This window comes from Chinchilla lanigera, unplaced genomic scaffold (assembly GCF_000276665.1).
Source record: "Chinchilla lanigera isolate Chin_1 unplaced genomic scaffold, ChiLan1.0 scaffold00021, whole genome shotgun sequence".
Classification (NCBI taxonomy): domain Eukaryota; kingdom Metazoa; phylum Chordata; class Mammalia; order Rodentia; family Chinchillidae; genus Chinchilla; species Chinchilla lanigera.
In genome coordinates, this window is record NW_004955422.1 from 29,553,793 (window position 1) to 29,580,840 (window position 27,048).

Sequence of the window (27,048 nt, forward strand, 5' to 3'; positions counted from 1 at the left end):
GCACTGCTGAGCTATATCCCTAGCCCTCTATTCCAATCTTGTAGCAACTGGGACAAAGGAATCTCTTAGCTCAGGCTTCCTGGGTCAGCCCATCTCCTACAGGGAGAGATAAGACAATGTCAGGGCCAAAGTTAGCAGGGAATGGGATGCTTTCATGAGAGGTGTCTGCTGTTCTACAAAGAAAGTTTTTTAATATCTACACAGCTACTAACATCAATGCAAAGATTTAGATTTTTATTTTGACCACTTATACTTTCATCAGAAGGCAGGACAAATATAAGGAATACTCCTGGTATTCTGTGACACTTGCTTGGAAAGCAGAGGACACAGGGAACTATCAGTGTTTGAATATTTAACTAAGCGATTGAGGCTGTACATAGGTCACCTGCACACAGGAACACTAAAATTGGGTTAGATCTTGTGGAAATTATTGGACATTTTAAGAAGAGCATTGAAGAGTTTATCACAGGAAGTAGTGATCATTTTAGACTTTTACACAGCTGTTTTTATCCAGAATTACACATTCGTGGGAGGGGTAGGGTAAGTCATGAGGTAATTCTAGTACCTTATGTCTGTGACTTTGTCCATGGCTCTGGGGACATGGGTGAATGACACCGAGCAGTCATGAAGTGTGGTGAACCTCCGGGACCAACATCTGCGCCCCTGTTCCCTGTCAGAGTCAGCACTTCAATCATAGAAATTTTCTTCAAAGTAATTTGTAGCGGGTATTGTTAGAATCACATCCATAGCACCTGTTGGTAAATCATACCAAGCGGTGGTAGTTGTCTTGGGAAGTGGCTCATCAGAGGGCTCTGGGATGCGGATTTTCCTAGCCGAAATGCAGCAGATGCGATGATTTGTACAAACTTCTTTCACTGCTTCTCCCTCTTTGCACTGTTTCCTGCAGGTCCCCAATTTATTCTGGCATTTTTTCTCACCACTGTAGGCTAAACAATCAAAGGAAAGACACTGATTTTAGGCTGCTGATATTTTCCATTTTAGTAGTGTAACTGTATATCAGAAGAACATTATAGGGAATAATTAGACTGTGGTCACAAGACTCTCAGCTCACAAGTGAGTTGTAGCTTATCATCAATGAAAAGAAACTGGCTAGTTATATGAAATTGCAGCCAGTTGTAATGAAGCTATCTGGGCCTGTGTCAAGGTATCCACATCAAAAAGTTCAGCTGGTAACTGTGACTGAGTTATTTGCATTGGTTAAATCAATTTGAATACATGCTACTGCACATTATGCCTGAGCATATAAAATATGCCTGTGTAAAGCCTAATAATCCAATGAAATAAATACCCATGTACCTGCACCCTGATTCAGGACTAGATCATTACTAGGAACTTATAATTGAGTATTTCAATGGGACAGATTTAATTTGGGGATTAGGTCAGTGATTTTTAAACCCTGATATGCATATGAATCCCATAGAGGCCTTGCTAAATGTGATTTGATCGGTGGGGCAGGGCCTGAGTTTATACATTCTTAACAAAGTTCTAGGTGGTGCCAATATTGCTAGTCCATAGACTATACTTTCTGCAGCAAGGCTTGAGGGCATTAAAAACTCAGTAAGTTCCATGTACTCAATATCATACAGTCTATGATTTCTAGCCAAATACAATAAAATTAGAAAGAAAAATCCTTTATATTTGGAAATTAGACCATGTGGTGAAGAATAAAACTTAGATCAGTGTAGTAAAAAGTCAGAAATAATAAATTAGAAGTAGTAAAATCAGAAACTTGTGGATAGCCGATCAAGGAAAAGAGGATGATAACAAAGTCAACCATATGAAATACTGAAATAAAAAGATACAGTATATTAAGAACAACAGAATAGAATTATCAAAAATTGTATGTTAATAAAATTGAAAACTAAATGAAATGGCTAAATTCCTAAAAAAATTTCAGGGATGGCATTGGAAAAACCCCCACTGAATTATTAAGTGTTAAGAAATTCAAATAGCAGTATAAGACCCTCCTTCCTAAAAGCCTTGGCCCTGGATCATTTTTCTTATTTTTCTTTCAAATTGTAGTAAAATATACACAACATAAAATTTACCATCTTAGCCATTTTTAAACATGGAGTTCAGTGGCATTAAGTGCATTCATTTGTGCTAATAATATCACTGTTGATTCTCAAAACTGTTTTTATTTTGCAAAGCTGCCACTGACTACCTGTTAAACAGTAAGCCTCGATTTCTCCCACTTCTCAGTCCTACTTTCTGTCTCTATAAATCTGATTACTCTTAATTTCTCATACAATTAGAATATTTTTCCTTTGGGTCTTAGTATAAAGTCTTCATGATTAATTTATATTATCATGTGTCAGAATTTCCTTCCCTTTTAAAGCTGAATAATGTTCCACTGCATGTATATGCCACATTTAATTCATTCATTAATCTGATGAGGGTGTTTCGGTTGTTTTCACCTTTTAGCTCTTGTGAATAACACTGCTATTTTAGATGATTTTAAAGATGAATTAGTTCCATGAATTTCACAGATGACCAAAGTACTATTTTGTATGAAATGTTTTAGAAAATGGGGTGGGGGTGGAGGGGAGGAAGCCTGTTTGGATTATTTTATGAGGCTACCATAGTTTTGGTTCTAAAGTCAGAAAGTTTATAAATACAGAAGAAAAAATACCCCAAATTAAGTATTATCTAACTGAATTCAGCAGTATATTAACATATATCATGATCAAGTAAAGTTTAACCCTAAATGTAAAGTATCATCCAACATTCAAAATGTATCAATGAAATTCACCACTTTTATTCTTATTTTATTTTTTTTTGGTACTGGGGGTCAAACTCAGGACCTTACGCTTGCCAGGCAGGCGCTTGTGCCACTGAGCTACATCCCCGGCCCTCACCACTTTAATTAAATGAAGGAGATAAGTAACATAATTATAGTGATGCACAAAAATGATTTCATAAAATTTATTGTTTGTTTATGATGAGAACATCAGACCCAGTAAGGCTAGTGGGGATTTTCCTTAGGTTGATGAAGGTTGTGTATCAAAGTCTAGTGCAAACATTATCTGACAGAGTAACTTCAGTTCTCCCTGATATTAGGAAAACAAAAATACTTTCCATTTTCATTATTGTCTAAATAATAGTAGCAAACCTGGTGAGTGTTAAAAGGAAAACAAAATAAAACAACAAAATTATAAGGATTGGAGAGAATGAGACAAAATTGTCATTTATCCCAGCAGTCATGATTACAAGAAGGAAGAAATAAACTATTATAATTAATAAGACTAAGTAGTTGTGTCAAGTCTTAATTTATAAGAATCAACTATACTTCTCTAAATCAACAGCAGCAAAGTAGAACATGCAATGAAATATAGAGCATAGCTGTGGAGTATTTTGCTTTAAACTAAGATTACTCAGGACATCTATAGAGTACATGTTAAAACTGTAAAAGAAGATGTGATCTTGGATGGGATGATTTAAGTATTATAAAGATTCACTTTTTTCTAAAATAATCCATAAATGTAATGAGGTACTAATTGATATCCCAGGGGTAGTTTTGGGAAATGTGAATATTTTACTTTAAAATTTAAAAATTTATTTTTAAGGTGCCTTGTTAGCATAGTAGGTCAGTCTCATAATTTTTATTTTATTAAATATATTAAGGAGTTTCATTTGAAGTAGTTCATAAATTCATATGACATACTTTGACATTTATAAAGAAGAATAAAGGCCATTGATAACAAAGAATGCTTTGTAAAAAGACAAAAAATGTGTCCTTCTGCACTAACATACTATAAAGCTATGTAATTAGAGAAATATGATATTGTCACAAGAATAAATAGAAAAGAGAACACACTAGAGAGTTCAGATCATGCAGAGTGATAAGGACACTGCATATCCACAAAGAACCGTAGATTACTTAGTATGTCTTGCTGGGAAAATTGGCTCACTCCATAAGAAAAATCAAAGTGGATCTATGCATTCCATCCAGTGACTTAAAAACCTGTATATGAAAAGCTAAGTTAAAAAGTTATTAGAAGATAATTATAAGAATTGATAATAATAAGGATAATAGTAAGGATTGATAATAATGATTGCTCTGAGACATAAGAAGAGGAAAGGATTTCTTTAACAAAAGCACCAAGCACAATGCACAAGGCAAGACATGGTTGAATCTAATTAGGTCAGAATGAAGTATTTCTCATTCATGAAGAACAACATATTGTGGGCAAGGTCCATGGACAAATGGATGGCAGATTGGGGGTTAAAGCCAGTGACAAAGACTGACTATGAAATAAGATCAAGTAGATAACAAGTAGATAACTCTACAGAGTATTAATGCACAGCTGCCCAGTGGAACCATGGTCAAGGGATGCAAACAGTCGATAGAAATAGCAATAGTCACTGCTGTTGAAATGTTTTTCATATTTGTTGAAACAGTCAACAGTTTTGTTGAATACCTACAGTATGCCAGGCACCGTTCAAGATGCAAGAGGTTATATCCATTTAAAAAATAGACCAAACTTTCTGCTTTCATGGATAGTTCAGTCTTTTCAGGAGACAATAAATAAGACAGCAAATAAGAGAAAAAAGTGAAACATTATGTTTGATATAGTTATATATGGATAAGCATTACAGAGAGAAATGAAGCAAGTAGGGGATACAAATATGTGACTGGAAGACTTAGAGAGGATGTTAGGAAGTAAGCTAGGAGACTCACTGGGGAATAGTGACCAGGCAGAGAAGTAACAAGTGCAAAGGCCCAGCGGCAGGGTCTACCTTAGAGTTTTTCAAAAACGATAAGGTGGCTATTGTGAGTGTAGAATATGCCAGGTGGAGAGTAATAGGAAAAAGACATAATGGGGATTGGCATCACCTGGGTCTCAAGGTCATTGAAAGGAAGCCATTCACACATTTCGATCATAAGATAGGAGAAATGCAGATTGAAACAAAGGTTTGACATAATTCTATACCCATCAGACTGGTAAAAATAATGCTCAGTGTCGGAGGGATTGTGGTGATTAGAAGAACCCTGTGCTCTGTTGGTGAGAGTGTGTAGACAGCTTCTTGTCTTTATAGATGCCATTGATTTTTATTCTTCTTCCTTACATGTAGGCACTCTCCAAAATAAAGGAAGAAGATTTTATACTTCTTTTATCATCCCAACTCTTCTTTCTAAAAGAGTGGCTTTAACTGTGTATCTTACTGGAACACTCACACTGAAGACCCTACTGTTTTCTTCACCCCTGTATGCTCTGAGTTTCCATGACCCGTGGCTGCTTTTACAAAATCCTTTCCATGTGTCTCTTTCCTATTCTCAATATTCCCACCAGAATTCAAAGCACCCACAACAGGTCCCACATAGGTCACACTTTCTGCCTTTGATTGCATCTTTAACTGCAACTGGAGAATGACAATGGTGCCTTGGTTCACGAACTTAATTTGTTCTACAATTTTGGAAAAGAAGGCCACGTTTGTGTTCGTGTGAGAAAGATGGGTGCAGTTGTATTTGTCACCCAAAGCAGAGTCTGCAAACAGTAAAATTTTGCCAAATGTTTCTGTTTGAGAGCCAAATTGTTTGCAAGTGAAAACATTTGTAGGGGGCCGGGGATATAGCTCAGAGGCACAAGCACCTGTTTGGCAAGCACAAGGTCCTAAGTTTGATTCCTGGTACCCCCCACCCAAAAAAAAATTGTGAACCAAGGCACCGGTGTACTTAAGATTCTGAAAGTCAGCAATTTCTGCTGGCAGTACCTTGAGAACTATACAAGGGAAGAATTAATGGAATAAAATTTAAAAGCTTACCTTATGCTGACCATTTGACTTCTAGGAATCTATTCTATATAAATCCTTGTCTGAATACAGAAATATATTTGTACAAGAATGTTCATCAATGTGTTGTTAGGAAATGTTTCAATGACTATACATAAGAAGAATGTAGCATTACCATGTACATAGTGTGTTAACTCTTCTGTGAAACAAATATTTAGATTCATTTCCATATGAGTTGGATTGTATGCTGGAATTTTCCTTGAAAGATATACAAGAAAGGGAAAAAAGGCCTATTCAGCAGCAATTTCAATGTGCCAGTCATTACTTTCCTTTAGTTTAAAGTGGTAGAATTCTAGATCTTAGATTTTCACTGTAGAAGGGAGAAGAAAAGTCAGTTCTATCTTCTACATAACAGCTCTGGAGTTATTTTTTTTTTACCTGTTCACCAAATTTCAGAGCATGAGGAAACTAAAAGGATTTCATTCGAAAGTATAGAAGGACTTTTAGGACAAGAAAATGGGGAAGTGTGCTTTGAGAATAGTTTTCAAGAACTAGGACAAGCTGCAAAGACAACTGCAGTGAGTAAAGCTCTCCTGTGATGCCTTAGGTGGTAACTTGCAACACAACTCAGGGTGTTGAGTCACTCCCGTCTGTTGAGGGTTGCTTGTGCTACCCTAGGCTCTATCCCTGCCAAGTACATAGTTTTTTTTTTTTTTTTTAATTTTATGGAAAAATGGTGAAACACAATTTCATAACAAAATAATAGGGAAATAACAACAGTTAGTACATTACATGCTATTATCTTTAAAGTAGTTACTCAGGATACAGAATATGGGCATAAAAATTTCTCCAATTGATATTAACACAAGCCTTCCTTTTTAATAAACTAAGAGACACTAATAGTACAACTGACGTGCATTTTTCCCTTTTCCCTACTGGAGGACATAGGAACTGAGTGCAGCTGTTTGGGTATGGGAGTCCAGCTGCACACTGGAATTCCCACCGGCCAGAACCCATTACACCTTTACTTTTGTAGCTTCCTTGGGTTATGATTACCTGGGATCATTTGGAGTAGGAATGCAAAGACAAAAAGAACCACCAGCAGATGCCTCATGGTCCTTTGGAAGTCAGAGGCAGGAGACTGAGGAGTCCAGAACACTGTGTGAAGCTTGAATCTGGCCAAGAGTTTTATTGGCCTCTCTGCAGTGGGGGCGGAGGGATGGGCTTGTAACCAGACAGGCTGTAATAATATATCCGTGTGAAACAGTCTGTTGGCTGGTGCACCTGGAGGGCGCCTGGTACAGACACTGGGGGAACATGTAGAGGGTTTAAATCAGGTTTTGAGGAAGAGTTTGGAGACATGGAGAAGAACTCACATAATCAGAAATCTTCTCCGGCTTCCCCAGACCTCTAGTTAGGGTCCAGCCTTGGCTCACAGTCCCTCTTACTCTGGCAGAAGACTGCTTCTGAGCTAGTTAATTATGTACATCTCCACTGGGCTGCGAGGCTCCTAAGAGTAGGGATGAAATCTCTCATTTTTGAACACCCAAGTCACAAAGCACATTCACAGTGAAGGTTTGTAGCAATAAAATGTAATGAACACATGACCATATATAGGCCAGATCTTTCATATGTGTTCCCACAGTTAAAGTGACTTGCCTCATAAATAGAATTGACTTGCTGTGGAGTGTGAGGAAGATCATTCATAGTATGATTCAAATGGGATGCAATAAGATGCTACCCAATGTCATCAAGAAATGCTTCTTACCAAAGGCAGCTCTACAGTAACCTTGAGGAGGACACCACTGGGGCCATTGGAAGTCCGAGTGCTCTCTGCGACTACCCCAGTGTTCAGATCAGCCTCAGGGAGGAAGAATGCTAATGTGACCTTCAGTACCAGCCTCCTGTTCCCACCTTGTTTTAGTCACCTTTGCACACTTATTTTAACTTTTGCTTCCTCTTTTACACTTGGTTTTAAAGCTTCCCATAAACTGTCAAGGAGTTTGCTGATTTTCCTTTTCTGGAACTGATGGTCTTTCTTGGAGGACTCAGGAGGGATGTCTTGCAGATGAAAAAACTTCTCTTCTGGATGGCACCACGCAAAGTGTCTAGAATGGTGATGGCCTTTTTCCATATTATTTTTAGATGAATGTGTTCTAACATGTTAATAGCTGAACTTCCTTACCATGGAAAGGCTGCTCAGACTGGTAAAGGGTCTTTTATAGCCTTTTTTTCAAGCTGCAGCTAAACAATGAAATAGGAGAGAATTTTACAGAGGATACAGAATGTTTTTCCTGGTTCCTTCCAAGCATAAAAATCTATGTTCTTAAATTTTTGAATGTTCTATACATGTTGTGATGATGAGAGAGATCTCTGACCCTTTCTAAGCTGTTAGAGAAAATCCTCTATTTGGAGGTAGTCATGCTGTGGAAAAGCAGAAAAATCTGGATTACTCCCCCTTGAATTCCCACTGCTCACCCCACTCTAACGTGGTGATGGTGGTAGGGTGGTAGGAAAGCAGAAAGAAAGACAGTTGGGAAAAAGTAAATGAACAAACAAATGGTGTCTTGAAGGGGAAAAGCCACGGTCATAGAAATACAGTAACAGACTTCTGAGATAGATACAAGCATTTAGATACATTTTTTTTATAATTTTCTTTTCTTTTTTTGAGACAGGGTCCCTCTATGTAGTCCAGGCTGGCCTTGAACTCACAGTAATTCTCCTACGTCAGCTGCCTGAGTGCTGTAATTACAGGCACACACCACCACGCCCAGCTAGAATACATATTTCTTCTTTTTTTTTTTGTACCAGGAATTGAATTCAGGATCTTCCACTTACCAGGTGGGCTCTGCACCGCTGAGCTATATCCCCAGCCCCTACATATTTCTTCTTAAGTGAGTTTTCATAGTTTTTGTCTTCAAAGACAATTTCTCATTTCATCTCAGTTATAAAATTTATCACTACAAAAGTGTTCATAATATGTTCCCTCATAATTTTTGAAATACTTTTTAAATTAATGGAGTTTATTTTTGAAAAGTAGTAGGTTTACAGGAAAATTGAATAAAAAGTACAGAATCCCATGCAGTTCCACCCAATTTTTTTTAATGTGGTACATTTGCATTATTGTGGTACATTTGCTATAGTCAATAAACCAGTATTAATACATTATTATTAACTGAATCCTAAAGTTTACATTAAGGTTCATGTTCAGTGTTGTACATTCTATAGACTTTGACCAATGTATAAGGTGACACACACTGATCAGTAGAGTATTATACAGAAGAGTTCCACTGCCCTACAGATCCTCTGGCCTCACTTAATTTTCAACTACATTATACTGGTAAAGACAGTTTAAAATCCATTTGGGATAGAGATAGGAGACATTTAGCCTTGCACTTTACTGAAAAATAAAAGAATATTTGTAGTAAAGCTTATATATATTATGTGAGAATATATGACAGAATGGCTTTGTTTGGATCCAGTACCTTGTTACTTAAAGTATGTTTCAGGGCTCAGAAACATTGATACTAGTTAATGCCTGGGAGATTGAAAATTACAGCATTGGGAGTCTCATCATAGGCCTTCTAAATAAAAACTCCTATTAATAATATTTTTAATCTATATCAATGTCACCTTTCTAATCCCTTCATTGGTAATTTGCGTCTCTTGGCCCCCAGGCCTTTGTGATATTGCATTACTGTGGCAATTTGATCATGAATTCAGTGGACTGTGGAGAATATAACAGTTGTGCAGGCTTGGTTGGGTTTTCCATTACAAATGTTTTCTTCTAGACATGGTCCCTCCTTATAGGTACTTAGCTGGTCATTTACCTACCATCTCTCAACTTCCTCTTGCTATATTCTGCTTTGTGATGCTGGGGCTGGGCTCTACAGACATTCCACCAGTACCTTTGCCACTGTTTAAAAAAGTCTGTGAATAAGAGGTAGATTGGAAGGCACAGAGAGAGAAAGAACTGACTTTCTTTCTATGTCTTGCTGTGTTTCATCACTCCAGTAGTGGCACTCTGTCTAAGGAGGGCTTTTTGCTCCTAACAGTAGCAAAATGTTTCAGTCTCCAGATTTTCTTTTGTAAGCACCCACAAGAACTTTCATCTTTTTGTTTATTTATAAGAACTTCTAACATGCAAGGGTCACTTTTTGTCTGAGATATGAAGCCTACCATTGTGTCTCTCTCCTCTCAGGTACTAGGCTGTAGTGACTTCAAACTCCTCCCCACAACTCTAGAAGTGGTAGTTACTTTTGCTTCCTGCAGTTAGTGTCTCTGGGTTACCTTGCTATTCTCTTTTGTTCTGTCAGCTCTCCAACATTTGAGAAACCAATGCATGAAATCATATTGGCTGATGCCTTGTGTAGTGGTTTCTGACTGCTTAATAACTGGTATCAAGAGTGGTAATGGGAAACAGACCCTGAAATATTGGTTTCGTGTAGTTCTTGGCTTTGAATGCAGTGCTGAGCTCCCTGCCAATGGGAAAGTGGTAAATTGGCAATTCTAGGCATGCAGTGGTACCCTAATTAACTCAATTATTACCATAGTTGCTTGAGATTGAGTTATTGAAGCAAGTGCTTGGGATCCAAGCAGAGTAAGAACTTTTATTTTTGTACTGGGAATCGAACTCAGGATCTTGTGCTTGCCAGGCAGGCGCTATGCTGCTGAGCTATCTCCCCAGTTCTGCAGAGTCAAAACTTGATAGATATGGGAGAAATGATTTCTATAAGGACTATGGAGTGCGATGCGTTTGAGTTCATGGAGAACTCACAGGAAAAACCTGACAGGCCCATGGCTTTACTTTCTCAGTAGAAATCATCAGAGTCAGAAAAAATCTTCTATTTCTTGTAGTTTGAGGGACACTTTTGTTGAAAATTAGACTCCAGATTTAATTGTGTGATTTGTAGAATTTGAACTTAAATGTGATTACAGACTTACAAGTTTTATTGTGTGACTAGGAAGGATTGGGATCTTAATACTTCACAAGTGTGTAGAATCAGATGAAACCGAGCATTCTCAATCTTTTTGTCTACAGCCAATCTACTGTGTGTGACTAGCTTTCTTTTGCTTGCAGAGTACAATGACTTGACCTGAGTCAGCTACTTTGTATATGGATGGCTGTTCCCCCAAGACCCACCCCAACATCAACAGCTGCCAAATTAGAGCAGAGCTACATCTCAGCATGCTAAGAGTAACAACTGCACAGTTTGACCTTGAAGACAACTTATACTCCAAAAGGACTGCAAAAGTTTGCTAATTTCTACAGGCATTTCCTAAAGAACATATGTAGGACTGGATTCTAGCATATGGTGTCTTTTCCCATAAAAGTTAAAAAATAAAAAGTTCTGGGAATCAAGATGTAGGAGAGATAATAGTTCCTTTTTCTTTTTTTACCTTTAATCTCATTGTTTTTAGAAGTTGGAAAATACTCTTATTTTTTTCCATTAGTACTTGTTTGCTGAATAATGTTTACATTCTTACCTGTCATACATATAATTTCCAACATCCTTCTGGATGTATTTCCCTTTTTATTTGAGTTCTTCCACCATAAAGTTTTTAAAGAGGATCTTTGTGAAGCCATCCTTAGAGACCTTTTTTGCATGAGAATATTTTTGTTATACTGCTATATGTAAGTAACAGTGTAAATGAATATAAAATTCTAGGTCCAAAATTCTTTTCCTTCATTATTTGTTTGTTTTCCTTTCACATCAGTGTTACAGTTGAGAAGTTTCCACAATCCAAACTTCTGTGAATTTTGTGTAAAGATTGTTGATTTGGGTTTTCTAAAGCTCTTTTGCCCAGGAAAGCAAATCATTTTGTGTAGGAGTGTAAGATGCAGAGAATACTCACAAAAGGTGCTCATAAAAACCCCAATTATAGACTTATTATTTTCCTAACAATTTGACTCCTAGGAATTTATTTAGAAAATTTTGCCTGAGTATGCAAAACCCAGTTGCCATTTTACATGTCCTATAAAAGATCTGGAAAGATTCCAGTTTACCCTCAGTAGGGATTAGATGCACAAATTATGATCTATCTATATGAGGAAATACCATATGATTGGCTGGGGATATAGCTCAGTGGCATAAGCACCTGCCTGGCAAGTGCAAGGTCCTGAGTTCAATTCTTGGTACCAAAAAAAAAAAAAAAAAAGAAATGCCATATGACCTCCAGAAGCCATGAGACAGGTTTCTATTGCTGTCCAGGAAGATGTCTACCATATATTGCTGAATTAAAAATTTTGGAATGCAATGAATAGTTATCTTTTTTGGTTAAAAAAACTACAGGCATATATATATAGGTTTACATATTCATGAAAAAAAGATTTAAAATATCAGAAGAGGGAATGACACTGTATCTACAAATCACTCAGGCTTTTTATAAACAATAGTTTCAAAGCTCTGACCATTTGCTTGTGAAATCTGTTTACAAACCATTAACGATATTGCAGACTTTCAGGGCTGGCATGTAGGAAGATCTGTACTTTCTTCCACTTGACTGCTTTGTAGATACTTTCACCCTAGAATAGTACAGCAACACTGTAAAAAGTAATTTAATGTCCAAGACTAGAAAAACTGCTGAAGGGAGGCAGCCCCTCAGCTGTCTCATCTGGGACATGAGCTGGTCCAAAGTAACAAGGGAAATAGCTGAATATGAAAGGGACTTCTCAGAGAGAGACTTGTGGGCTCTTTCCAGATCTTTTACAATCAGGATCTTTGGAATCAAGCAGGTCAGACCTTCTTATTTTACAGAGGGGAGCATGGAGGCCATTAGAGGAGGAGTGAGTAGCAGGCAAGAGAGTTTGGGGAAAGAACTTTTTCTTGTAGTGCTGATGACTGAACCCAAAGGAGAAGACTCTTAATAGGACTTAGTATCATCAGAAATGACCTCTTCCCAGGGTAGGTGGAGTGTGGAGGAGACAGTGCTTCTGACAAGGCATCCTGGGAAAGAGCACAGTGCACTCTGTGAACACCCACACACAGAGCCAGCTTGGGACGCACATGTCACCCCGGGTCCTGCTTGGTCCTGTCTTCTTAGGCTTCATTTCACTGTTACCAGCCCTTGCAGAATGAGTCACGTAACCTTATGCCCACAAGTCTGTGTGGCCAAAGAAGTTCCAATAAAGCCTGAGAGGAGGTACCAAATATTCTTGGTTTGGGTACAGCTCCAGGTGGTTTATTTCTTTTGGTGACTTTTTGGTGGTTGATTTCGGGTCTTACTGGACTATGACTGGAAATTAGGTCTGCAGTCTCAGACGTAAATCTTGAAGGAGCTGGAGATTTTTCTACATAGCCAACAGTTTGGCCTTGGCTATTAGTAGGGGGTTTCAGCTCCTCTCCATGAGAAAATCTGGAAAAAAGAGACTTTCAGGGAGCGAAAGGTTGAGAACCAAGGCTGAGTGAGTGTGAGGAACAGAAGCCGGGCTGACTTGCCGTCCAGGTCCACCTCCCTCAGTGAGCCAACTCCTGAGGTTCCAGGCAAAGCGCATTAGTCATTCTTCAGCCACCAGCCCAGCACCTAAGCCAGAGCTTTGCCACAGAGCCATTTATCCTATCAGTTTAAAACACTTTCCTCCCCTTTCCCTTCCTTTTGTAAGTTTTAAGCCCCTATTGTCTTGCTTCTGCTTCTCTCCTTAACTAGAGTGATCTCAGCATTAAGCCTGAAAACTATGAAACTTTGCTGCTGGTGAAAGAGTGCCACAACATAAAATGGGCCATGTCAGCTTGTGGTTTTATCAAGTCATTTCCTTGCAGTTTGGTTCTTTCTATCCTGTGTTTCCTGTACCTTAATCCTTCCTGTACTGAAGGATTTATTCTTTAGGGGGAATAGACCATAGGTAAGACGTGCTTCATGTTGAATTATGTAAAGACCCATATGTGAGCCATTCATACTTAAGAGTATCAAGATTGATGTCCATAATAGGATATTGATTTTTGTGAGGGGGTGGTACTGCGGATTGAACACACTGAGCTATTTCCTGAGTGAGTCCTTTTAAAAACTTTTTCTTTTGAAACAAGTTCTTATTAAGTCTCTAAGTTACCCTGGCTGGGCTCAAAGTTGGGATTCCTCTGCCTCATCCTGGTAGAGTATTGGGATTACAGGTGTGTAACAGTGTGCCTGGCTACACTGATCCTTTTGCTGTAAATATTAGCATGGTTTTGAAAGTGGGGGTTTGTGAATATACATTTCTCATCAACAGTGTATCTAGTGAATTAAATGTCAATTGATGTATGCTTGATATATCATTCATTAGACAATTTTTCTAAATCTCTCCTCTCCTATTTCCTTTTTAGGTGACACCTGTAAGTTGTGCAAAATAGAACTCTTCCTTATCAATGGAGGCTCTTTGGTTATGTTGGAATACAATTATAATTTAAAAGTTAGGGAAATATATAATTAACAGTTTTCAGAGTAACAAGTTGGTTCAACAAATTCCTCAAATGATAAGGTAATATCTAAATATTTTTCAGCTTTGAGGATCAACATGCAGGCAGAAATTTTCACTGATTCAGCCAACCTCTTAAAGACATTTTTTAAAAACTTTACCTTTAGAAAACTATTTCTGGTAAAATTCTGACTAAAAATAGACTTTTCTTTTCTTTCTTTTCATCTTTTTGAGACAGGGTCTCACTATGCAGTTCAGGCTGACCTTGAGCTCACTTTATAACCCAGGCTGGTCTCAAACTCACAACGATCCTCCTGCCTCAACCTCCGAGTACTGGGATTACAGGTGTGCGGCAACACACCCAGTGATTTTACTTTTAGAGAAGTTTTAGATTTACAAAAAGTTGAGACATTAGTACAAAGAGGTCTCATATATCTTGCATTGAGGTTTACTCTATTAGTAACTTATATTACTGTGGGACATTTTTTATAATTTATGAGCCAGATGGATACTTTCTCATTAACTAAAACCCACACTTTATTAAATTTTTCTTATTTTTAAAAAATTAGAAAAAACTTTTTCTGTTCCAAAATTCCTTTTAAGATACTGTACTATATTTAGTTATTATGTCTTATTTCAGTGACCATTTCTTGGACTTTCCTTGTTTTTGATGACAGTTCTGAGGAATACTGGTTAGGCATTTTATGGAATGTTGCACTATTGGAATTTGCCTTGTGTGTTCTGTAGTTACTGATTTGGAGAGGAAAATCACAAAGATAAAGTATTATTCTCAACACATCATGTTAAAAGAGAATATATTATCAGGATGAGTTGTCATTGTTGATACTGACTTTGATCTTCTGGCTGAGGTCATGTTCATGATGTTTCTCCACTGTAAAGTTACTTTTTAATCCTCTTTCTATACTGTATGTTTTGGATTAAAACTTACCACATACAAACCACACTTAAGGAGTAGGAAGTTATATTGAGTATTTATATAAACTATTTTTTTCTCATCTATACAATTTGTCCAACAATTTATTTTCACAGTGTAGACTTCTGGATATTTACTTTACACTTTTGGTTATAATTTAATGCTTCTTATTTTGCTGATCAAATTGTTCAAGTTTCAACATTGGAAGCTCTTTAGATTGGCTTCTGTGTCCCATGTAAGTAGAGTCTTTGTTTTTTACACTTCTTACCTTCTGATATTTTTACATTCTGCCTCAAACTTATCTTGTATATTTCCTATATAAGTCCTAGACTCAGAAGGAGGCCTACTTCATTTTATTGGTGAATGGGATTAGAAATAAAGATTTGGGCATTAGATGTTCCCATTACTATAGGATATCATTGTTTCTAGATCCTTTATACTGACAAAATAAAGAAATATGCATGGGTATATTAACCCATGTGTTTTGGTTTTTTTCTGGTACCAGAAATCGAACTCATGACCTTGCATTTGCCAGGCAGGCGCTGTGCCGCTGAGCTAAATCCTCAACCCTAACCCATGTGTTTATACATGTCCCCATGGGAAAGAACTTTATCAATTAGAATACAGTGTTTTGAGCAGTTCATTTTGCCTTAGTCTTAAATACTCAGCTAAAGTAGTACTAAAATTAGTTACCCAAAGTTGTTTAGGTCTGTCTTCATCATCCCATCCCCTTTAATGTGATTGCTTCACAATTTGTAAGGCAGTTACAGTTTTTTAAAGTCATTGTCTGCCTTCCATCCTGGATTTTCTCAACCACCTAAATGACTTTTAAAAATCTGCATAATTAATTTCACATACTTTGTAAAGTTCTATGAGTTTTGGCCAATGCAAAATGCCACATATCCATTATCACGATGTCGTAAAATAGCTTCACTGCCCCAAAATTCCCTGGTTTCACCTGTCTTATATGTTTTTCTTTCAGAATTTCATGGTTTTATGCTTTGTTTATGATCCATTGTAGGAAGCTGCTCCCTCCTTTTCCTCTTCTTTGCATGTGGGCCTTCAGCTTTTCCAGCACTGTTTATTGAAAAGACTATCTTTCTCCACTAAATTAGCTTTACACCTTTCCTAGAAACAGGTTAACCATATTCTGAACTGCATTCTGTTCCATGGATTTATATATTTTCTTTTTCCATAACTATGCTGACAGCTTTATGCAGTATTAGGTCCCACATTTAAGTAATATAAGCCCTCAACACTCTTCCCTCCAATATTACTTTGGTTATCTTGTCTCTTTTTATTTTCTGTATAAATTTCAGAATGGAATTTTTAAAAATATCTCTCAAAATCCTTCTGAGATTTTGTTTGAGCCTGTACTGAAAGTACATTGATATCTTGGTAACATTGTCTTCCAGTCCACAGGTACAGTATGTCCCTTCATTCATTTGGGTCTTTACTTTTTTTTTTTTTTTTTTTTGGTACTATTGTCAATTGCACCTGTGATAGTCTGGGTTGTATGTCAATCTGACTGGCTTTGGAGTCTGCCTGAGGGATTGGTGGAGCACGCTTTTAGGTGTGTTTGGGTGGATGTGTCTGGGTGGGTTGGGATCCATGTCTGATCCCTTGCCCCTTCCTCTCTGATGTCATTCCCCTACTTTGCTTCTCACCTGCCGTGAACTAAGCAGTTTTGTTCCACCACACCCTTCCACCATTGTGTTTCTGCCTCAGAGCCAGCTAACCATGGACTGAATCCTCTTAAAATGTGAGTTGTTCTCTCCTTTAAATTGTGATGTCTGGCATTGTGTCCAGCAATGAGAGAGCTGATTAATATAGTACTCTTCTTTAAAATAAAAAAATACAGTGATAAGAAAATCTGACTTTCAATTCTTTTTTGTTAGTACATAGAAGTACAATGTGATCTTTGTAGACTCACTAGGATTTCCTATGTAGGTAATCATATAACATATAGAGTAGAGACAACTTATGTCATGAGTCTGAGCTATCTGAATTCCTAAATTGAGGAAGTATTTGGCCATTATGTCTTCAAATACATTTTTTCCTGCATTAACCTCTTTCACTTCTCCTTTCTCCTTATAGAATTTCAGTGACCTGAATATCCCAGAGGTCTTGGTGGCTATGTTCATGTTTTTCATCCTTATTAGTCTACTTTTCAGATTGGATAACTTCTACTGATATATTTTTAAATTCATTGACTCCTTTGTATTTTCATTCTGTCATTGCTCTTAACAAGTGAATTTTTTAATTTTAAAAATAAAAGACTGAAAACATATTAACAAACAGACATTCACTTACAAAATAACACAAGAACAATACAAGCAATACTGAATTACAGACAAGGTGACAGGAAATTAACAATGGTTGTTGTATTACATATTGATATCTTCAGAGTGGTTACTCAGGAAAATAATATAGACACGCAAGATTGATCAAATAATTAATCATTAACTGTTCCTTTCAATAAAGTGATAGAAGTCAGTAGCATGACTATGTTAGCTACCCTTTATATACATATATGCATAATTTTCCCTTCGTTCTTTTTTCTTTTCCCTCATCCCAGTTGCTTTTTACTTTTGAGCAGTTTCCTTTCATTTCACAATGTCTATCATACCACCTAATTTTTATTCAATCTTTCAGGGTCTTACACTAGTAGGACAATGCGTTGCTTAGACATGCAGATCTGATTTATTTCAACAAGTGAATTTTTATTTCAGTCATTATCTTTTTCACTTTCAAACTTTCCATTTAAAAATAACTTTCTTCCCATTTGCTCTTGTTGCATTTGCTTTCTTCTGCCATCTTGAAGTTTTGCCCTTGTGCCTTGGGCTTCTTCTGCACATGTTTAGTTTGCAGGTAAGTCTGAAATTTTTACCAATTTGTAACCAGTATTTGTGAGTCCTCCTTTAAATTGTGGCTCCTGTCCCTAATCCATATACTACTTTTTTTTTTTCTTTTTTGGTTTTTCTCCGGTACCGGGAACCGAACTCACAACCTTGCCTTGCCAGGCAGGCGCTTTTGCCGCTGAGCTAAATCCCCAGCCCCCCATATACTACTTTTTAACTCTTCACTTTGCTCAGGTATTTGCTTCCTGTATTTTGTCCAGAGTTATATATTTTAATCAGTAGAAGAGATAGGTCACAGTGGCTTTACTTTAGATTGGTTGATACCTCAAGCATCAATATTCCTTTTAAGGCTCAAATTGTCACTTTTTGAATAGTGAATACCTTTCCAGTTGGTTCCTGTGTCTTTTTGTCTTGACTCCATTAAATTTCAGAAGTTTCTTTCATACTATCTAAAATAACAACTGTTTTATCAATGATATTAACACTATAGTGTTTTCTTGTTATATAGGAAGGAAGTTAGTGGTGTTTATTTTCCACATGAATAGAAGAAACATAAAATGATTTTTTTATTTCAACAAAACTTTGAGAGACTTTTATCACTTAAATTAAAAATTGGTTAAATAATTGATTAAATTAAGAACTAATTTGCTATACCATGCAGAGTATTTGGACTGTGAACTATGAGGAGTCAAAAGAGAGGTAAGATTATTACTCTTTTGGGATTTAAAAACATCTCTAAAGAACCATCTCCCAGAGTCTATAAAAACATCTCTAAAGAACCATCTCCCAGAGTCTATAAAGTCTATAAAGTGATAAGACTCTATTAAGAGTCTTATCACTCTTAATAAAGTTATTGGGAATTTTAAAAATGTAGTGTTGACTATGGATGCAAGGCTTTTGCTTGGTGTATCTTCATGGGTAGATAAGGAGAGTTTTATTTGAGATGCTATCAACAATGGATCCAGAGAAAGAAACCTTGTTTTTGTCCTTCAACTATAAATGTTTCTAGGTTTGAGTTTTGATTAGTGTAGCATTTTATGTGTTTCCAGGCAGGTGAGTGTTTTAATTTGTGAGGATTCGTATGGGGAGTCAAAAGATCCCATACATAAAAGACTTGACTTCAAATAGTGCCTGTCCACCGTGTTAGGGAACTGCTGCCTCCTGGAGGTTGTTTCATAATTTTTCTACTTGTTTTTTTTTGTACCCGGAATCAAACTCACCACTTGTGCTTGCCAGGCAGATGCTGTGCCCCTGAGCTAGCTATATCCCCAGCCCAATTTCTCTACTTGAAAAGATTCTTTGCAAGTGAAATTAAAGTACTGAATTGCTTAAACTCTTTAATATCTTATATCCTTTCAGCATAACATATCAAATATCACATTATACTTCACAAATACATACAATAAAAATTTTAAAATAGATAATTTAATAGGCTGAAAATGGCACCCTGAAAGAATAGTAAATGTAGTATTATACTCTTTCAAGAATAATATATATATATAATCTATGTATTTCTTAATGTATAAAGAAACTTGTCAAAATCAAAGAGATCTTAAAAGTCATTTTCATAATGTTCCTGTGGTCTATTATACGTACTTTCATTTCACTATGACATGGACGAGAAAAGGGGAAATCTAATTTTAGCTAAGTGGTCAGTGTTCCTTCTAAGTACAGTGTGAGGAACAAAGAGATGCAAATTAACTCTAGGCCTATTGTGAATACCCGTGAAAGGTAGTATGAGCTCCTCTTTAAAGCTTTTTAACATTATCTGTTGAAAGAGTTCATAGTTTTGTTCAGTCCCCATTCATATTCTCAAGCAGGGGATACATTTTCATTTTTATTTTTTGATGAAGTTTGGATTAAAAGGAGTCTATACTTACTCTCTCTGGATTTCCTTCAATAAAATTATATTTATCATTTTATAAAATGGTTAAAATAAATAATTAAAATTCTTAATCTGTATAGATTGGATAGGTTCTTATTAATTATAATATTTAAGAGTATATAAATATAAAGATAGATATTCAATTAAATTGAGCCATAATTTGGTTCTTGAAAAGTTTAGAAAATATTCCAATTATGTGGATTGCTAGTTTCGCTACTCATACCAGTTATAGAGATAGCTGTAAGATGTCCTTATTTTTCTGTCAAGAGCCACTGTAAACCGTGATTTTGTTGTCTTTTATTGTTAATTTAAGGATATTTTCTAAAATCCATCACTGATTTAGGATCCTTAGACTAATTCAATACTATGGCAATTGAGTAGAAAGTTTTCTTCATCTTGATAGTTTTAAACAAGCTGAAGTTTGGAAAGATAAAAAAATAATGTTTCTAATTGAAATTTTGTGTATTTTTACAGATATAAGTTAATTTGATTTTCAAATTACATAAGTTATGCTTGTTATAAAATCAAAGGATTTTCTTATACATTGTCCTAAAATGCTTGATAATATATTTTATGTTTTAAACATTATAACTTTTATGATTCAATAATACTTCATTAATCATTGGTTAAGTATATATTATACATATATACATGTGAAGATACATTAAAAGTAATAAGAATGAAATTTAAATTAGGTGGAGGAAATGGGGCTGGTAGGAAAGGAAAGCTAACACTAGTAGAATTAAGATATGCCACGCATAGGAATCTCATGACCTCAATGAATGCAGACATTATATGTCATAAATATGAGCTAAGAATGAGAATAATAGCAGTGAAAGTGGGGAAAGGGGATTTGGAGTGAAAGGAAGAAAGTAAATGGGAAGGGAATTAAAAAAAAGAAAGAAACACACTTTATTATGCACCTGCACTTCCCAGATGAGTGCAAACTTCATATACTGCAAACATGTACTAATAAGAGAAAAAAAAACCCAGGAAATTAAAAAAAAGGGAAAAGAATATTAACCCTACACTATGCCATCTGTTCTTGTCAGGAGCCAGCACATATTTCTTTGCATTGCTTACATCGTACAGGTGGCAGACCTCCTCTCCTTCATCAAGTGTGTTTCCTCGTATCTAAGACAGCATTGACTCTTACCATGCATTTAAGGAATTTTATGATTTAAGTGGTTGTAAAAATAATGATTCCCTTGCTAAAACTTCTAAAGATCCTTCTTTCAATATCTCCAGTAGTGACCCTAAAATACCACTACTCCGGCTCCTCACTTAGGTTCTGCTCCGGTGTCTCTTGGTCTCATGCTTTTTTTAAATTTTTAATTTAATTGTTTTTTCCCCCCGACTGGGAATTGAACTCAGAACCTTGTGCTCGCCAGGCAGGTGCTGTGCTGCTGAGCTGTCTCCTGGGCTCCTTGGTCTCATGCTCTTATGTTTCCTGACAGTGCCCACAGACACCATCTTTGTCTAAGGTCAGAACTCAGACGTTCAGAGACTGACAGGCATTTTTTGCATACAGATTAGCCTTGGTGTTCACAGATAGCTGCTTATTTGGGTCCAAGATGTACTTTCTTCCACTGCTTATGCAATCTCTACCATAATATACACAGAAAAATAAATAATATTTTAGCAGTGATTAAGCTTGGTTAGTGTGTTTCAGATCCTTTCAGAATTGCTCAACAGTATTGTAAAAGCAGTTTGATTCCACAGTGTTCAGGTAATAGAGTAGTTTATGTGTTCTTTCTAGAGGCAGCTTGTGTGTGATTGTAACTGTTTAGGTAGATCTTTACTCATGTGAAATGGGGCTTGGATAAATATGATTTTCTTTTATGAGACACGGTCTCACTATGTAGTTCAAACTGGCCTTGAGCTTGCTATGCACCCCAGGCTGACCTTGAACACACAGCGATCCTCCTGCCTTAGCCTCTTGAGTGCTGGGATTATAGGCATGAGCCAGCATACTCCACAAATGTGTTTTAATGATTTTGTGTACTTTGTTAGGGAGGCAAGAGCTGTGCCTTTGCCTAAAGATGTCCGTAGTTATGGTCAAGCCTTCTTCACAGGGGAAGAAGCCCTCTGGCTGAGCAGGGCAGATGTTGTTGGAGAGGCCTGACAATGGGTTTCATACTTTTCTCGTGGAGACCTTCACACCTCAGTGGACGAGGCCTCACCAAGAGGTGATTGCTAATAGGATGTCCAGACCTGAGGCTATTTCAGATGGCTGACCCCACTTTTGAAATAAAAGTACCCCTCACCTATTTAACAACATCTTGCTCTTAATTCACATTCCTTTTTTAGGCACAGGGACAAAAAGCCCACTTCTTAGTAGTGGCTGTTTGTAGGAAGTTCTTGGTAATGTCTTGAAATTACCTGGACAGCTGCAGACCTTTAATCTCCTTGCCCCTAAAATGGCAGTCTCCCAACAACTTCTGTCCCACAACAGTTGAGACAATTGCTGACATTTTCCAATGAGGAAACTTCCTTGCTGACTTTGCTTTGGCCTTCACAGCTTTATGCCTAAAAATTAGATGGCAACTTTACATCCTTCTCCCATTAATACCTAATCTCTTTCTGCTAAGAATTTGTTCATTTTCTTATCGGGAATGAAGCCCATACTGCAGACATAATCTTGCAACACAAAAGTGCTGTACAAAATTGCTAATCCTTTTCCTTTCTCCAAAGAAGTTAATCACTACGGTCAATAGTGCTGACAATAAGCAACACTGTGGTTTGATATTTGCTATGTTTTTCTAAAGAACTTTACAGATTGGTCACTGAACTTCAATTATAAAGAAAACAGGGTTCATTTTTAAAGATGACAACAGGACTATTAAGATATGCCTAGGTACTTCAGCTGTGCTTTTGACTGTGAGAGCCTAAAGACACAGTAACAAGTTCATTTAATTATTTTATTTATATACAAAGGACCTCAGTGTTTTAAAATACTTGTTCACATACTGCATGGCACAGATGGAGAAAATTCCAAGGAATTCCTCTTGGGATAATATGTATAGTATTTCAATAGTTGAATATTAAGAACTTCTTTTTTTTTTTCTGGTACTGGGAATCGAACTCACAACCTTGAGCTTGCCAGGCAGGTGCTGTGCCACTGAGCTAAATCCCCAGCCCAGAACTTCTTAATATTCATACTAGTCCCACCATAGAGGATGATGTTTTTGTTTCATAACTGTGGTAGGAAAATATAGAGGTATCTGTCTTTCATATAGTTGCCAACATTCTTGGATTGTGAAATTATCAAGATTGGTTTTATATTAATGTTGATAACCACATTGTGAATTACACTAAAAATGTCATACTTGTAGAACATAACGCTGTATTATCTGGTGTCACTTATAATTTCAATAAAAGTGCTCTGGGTTCTGTTTACCCTGTGGGAGCAATAATCACTCTACTTCAAGGTTGAGATTCCCCTTCTTTATTCCACAGGCTCAGCATTGGTGAATCCATTACCAAGAAGAAGATCCTACCATATGATTCTGCCTAAGGAGTTTAGCCTAACACTCAGAAGCGTGGGGCATCTCAACCACAAGTACCAGGTTTAGGGGACCCTTCTCTCCTCTCCAGTGCCTGTGTTATTCTTTGCACTCTGCATTAGCATCTGGATCACCTAGCTTTGATCTTCTGCATTGCCTTTTGGGCCTTGATCATATTTCTCTGAGAGCTTTTCTTGACCTTCTGAACTACTGAAGCATTTTTCCAGATGAGTTTGGGGTTGGGTCCTCTGAAAACACACTGAGACTGATTTGCATGTAGGAGGGCCCTTTGTGGGGGAACAAGGGAAGTAGACCTCTGCAGGAGAGGTGAAATGAGAACATGGTTGCAGCTCAGAGGCCCACTTGGAGCTGGGACAGCCCTCCAGAGTTCCCCCTTGTTGAAGCAAGGATGCAGACTATGCCTTCCCTCTTTGCTCAGACGTAGAGTGTAGGATTCCTCTCAAGGCAAAGCTGACATATGGGAAGACTCTGTCAGGAAGGGCAATTCACACAGAGGAAGGAATGATCAAATTATGTTACACGCATGTACTAATATGCCAAAATGAAACCCACTGGTTTGTATAACTAGCATGTGCTAAAAATTTATGTAAACAAATTAAATAATAAAAAGATACTCTTCATGAGAGTGGAAGAAGACTAAGTGCAAAAACTGATTTTCCAGATTAGACTGTCCTATGACCTTGGGTGATATAGTCCTGTACTATTTTTCTTTATAAATGCATGTCATGATTTATTAAGTAATAATTTATTAGCTGGACTGAAGTGGTGTAAGTCTTGCCGATTATATTAATCATTTTGCTATCACGGACAAAATACCCGACACAATTTAAGGTGGAGAGGCTTACTTTGGCTCAGAGCTTCATGAAAGTCAGTCCCTGGTGTGCCAGTGGCCAGGCAGAAGCATCATGGAGAGAGGGCCTGGCAGACCAAGAATGCTTAGTTCATGGCAGTGCGGGACCAGAGCAGGGGAACAGTGTTAGAGAAGAAAGGGGCCAGGGACCACACGTCATACCCAAGGTCATGCCTCCATGACCCACCCAGTAGGTGGTTTAGTAAGTGACTAGGTGTTTCTTATCCAATCAACTTGACATATCAGGATTAATGGTTACATAGATGATGAGTGATTTTTCATCCCAGTTTACAACTCCTCACACAAAGTAGATGTCCAAGGAAGGACCAAAGCTCCATATTAATTCATCAGACTAATCTCTTACACAACATGCATATAAATAAGAGTTATACAGTGATGGTTGTTACCTGATTAAGAGATGAGGATGTGTCCTGGAAGGCTTAAACATAGAAAGGGAAAGTACAGGATAAAAAGAGAAATGTAAATGGGCCTCCACGGAAAAGGTCAGGGACAGAGAAAGTGTATACAAAAGGCTTCGGAGTATTTGGAGCCATAAACAAGAACTGAAAAAAGACCAACACTCAGCTTGTGTTTTCTTGTCTTTAAAATGTACAGTATTATAACGATGCTAGAAGAAACTGTTCATATTTAGCAGAGACACAGTTGGATATTAAAGGGTAGTGCATGCTAAAAAAAGAAATCTGGAAAAGAGGAAGTAAAATACCTTCTCAAATTCAGGTCTCAGGTAAAGTGGCACTGAACTGCAGCAGAGAGAGCATTGGGAATATAAATGTGCTACATGTGCTATATTTTATCTGTTAAAATTTTTGTTTCGTTCCTTTTTGTATTGTAAATTTTGAACTTGCAGCTCTCTCCCCCTCTCAGTAATTTCTGGGATTCCAGCACTTGTCCTTGAAGTTGTAAATCCTGCTCAATGTTGGCAAAATAAATTTCAACAAGGAGGAAATGTTCCCTCCTCCTGTGCAGCCTACAAGGAAAGCAGAGACTATTCAGTTTGATAAAACTATTCTTACAAAGACTAAGGTAACAAAGAAGTTTTGTAAACCATCCAGACTTGTTTGTTGTGACATTCTGTGAAATTAACCTTATCCTTCATGAGGTTTATAATAGCGATTAGTTGGCATATTTGTTATATTTGATCTTTTCTCAAAGATTAAAAGTCAGAAAATAATTATGGATCTTTTAATTTCTCCCACAAACACAGAACGAACAATAATCCCAGACTCCAGAATTTTCTTATCTAAGTCAATTATTGGACACATTTAAATTCATAATGGGTTTTAAGAAAACATAGATTTAACTGTATCATTTTGCATCCTATCTTTGTGAAGAAAATGTACTTTATTCACGACTTCAGATACATCTGCATTCCCGTCCTGTTCTCAGAGCTGCATGACCTTGGGGAAGTTACCACTCTCCCTGTTTGAACCTCACTTCTGTGTCTGCCTTTGTAATCACGGCACAGGCTGTTACTGAGAAAAGAGATGGGCACAAGGTAGTTGCTGTGTCACTTTCCTTCTCTCCCTCGCTTTCATCTGCTCTCAATTTTTCTTCCCACGTTTTTGTTTTTGTCTTTGTGTGCTGGGTGCCTAACACAAGGCTTAGTTCACGGAAGGCAATCCATAATGTCTTCACCATGGGGACAGTTTATTATTTTAAATGTTTTTCTTTAATAGTAATGCACTGGATATTTGAAAAGATGAAAAGAAGTGGTAAATGTGTGAGGTGACAGATATGTTTACCCTGATTTAAATATTGTACAATGTATACGTGTTTTGAAACATCACATGGTACTCTATAAAATTATCAGTTAAAAATAAATAAATAATAAACACCCAAACTTTCCATTATTATTTCTGGCTTACACAGAAGGACAAATGGGTTTTTGGAAAGAAAATGATACTAATTTTCAGCTTTATTGAGGTATAACTGGTGAAATTTATATATTTAAGTTCTACAAGTTAATATTTTGATATATTTGCCTGGCTTATTTCACTTTGTATAGTGTCTTCCAGGCTTCTCCACGTTGTCACAAATATCAGGATTCCTTTCTTTTTAATGTCTGAACAATATTTAATTATTATATACTACCAACATGCCAGATGTTCTTTATCCATGTGTCTGTTGATGGACATTTAGGGTGTTTCTGTGTCTTAGTTTTTTTTTTTTTTTTTTTGGTTTTTGTCCGGTACCGGGAGCCAAACTCACGACCTTGCACTTGCCAGGCAGGCGCTTTGCCACTGAGCTAAATCCCCAGCCCCCTGTGTCTTAGCTATTGTTAATAATATGTCCATGAACATCTTTTCAAGGTACCAATTTGATTTTCTTTGGATAATTTCCCAGAGGTGAAACTGATGGACCATATGATAGTTTATGTTTAAATTTTGGAGAATCTCCATACTGTTTCCTATAATGGCTGCATCACTTTCCATTGTAATCAACAGTGTGCAAGGGTTCCCTTTTCTCTTTATCTTTACCATCACTTGTTACTTTTTATCTTTCTGATAATGTCCATTTTCAGAGATGTGAATTGATATCTTATTGTGATTTTGATTTAGCTATGACTAATGATGTGAAAGAGCTTTTCATATACCTGTTGGCCACTTGTATATCTTCACTTGATCTTAGCCAAAAGGCTGAGAAGCGATGTCCACTTGTGTATCTTATTTGAGACATATATATTCAGAGTTTTGCCCATTTTTAATAGAGTTGTTTGTTTTGTTCATTATTAAATTATATGAATTCTTTGTGTATTTTTAATATTAACCCTTTATCTGATATATGGACTATGCATGTTTTTGTTAAAATACATAAAACAAAATCA

General features: G+C 36.8%; 2 protein-coding genes across 2 annotated transcripts in view; one reads left to right on the top strand and one right to left on the bottom strand.

Annotated features, from left to right (window-relative positions):
* Positions 1-517: 517 nt before the first annotated feature.
* Positions 518-6,868, bottom strand: Defb118 (defensin, beta 118). Its single transcript, XM_005384922.1, has 2 exons — positions 6,811-6,868; positions 518-947 (listed from the first exon to the last, which is right to left on the bottom strand). Exons 1-2 carry the CDS (start codon positions 6,866-6,868, stop codon positions 688-690), a joined length of 318 nt encoding a protein of 105 aa, XP_005384979.1. The 3' UTR covers positions 518-687.
* Positions 6,869-15,994: 9,126 nt separating this feature from the next.
* The window catches only part of Defb116 (defensin, beta 116), a 44,153-nt gene continuing 33,099 nt past the window's right edge, over positions 15,995-27,048 (top strand). The window contains 1 exon segment of the mRNA XM_005384993.1: positions 15,995-15,999. Within this exon segment, the coding sequence (XP_005385050.1) occupies positions 15,995-15,999 (5 nt within the window).

Excerpts from the sequence above, each read along its gene's own strand:
- Defb118 (XM_005384922.1), bottom strand. The coding sequence starts at position 6,868 with ATGAGGCATCTGCTGGTGGTTCTTTTTGTCTTTGCATTCCTACTCCAA. Across the intron at positions 948-6,810 it reads CCTACTCCAAATGATCCCAG|CCTACAGTGGTGAGAAAAAA; the intron begins GTAATCATAACC and ends TTGATTGTTTAG.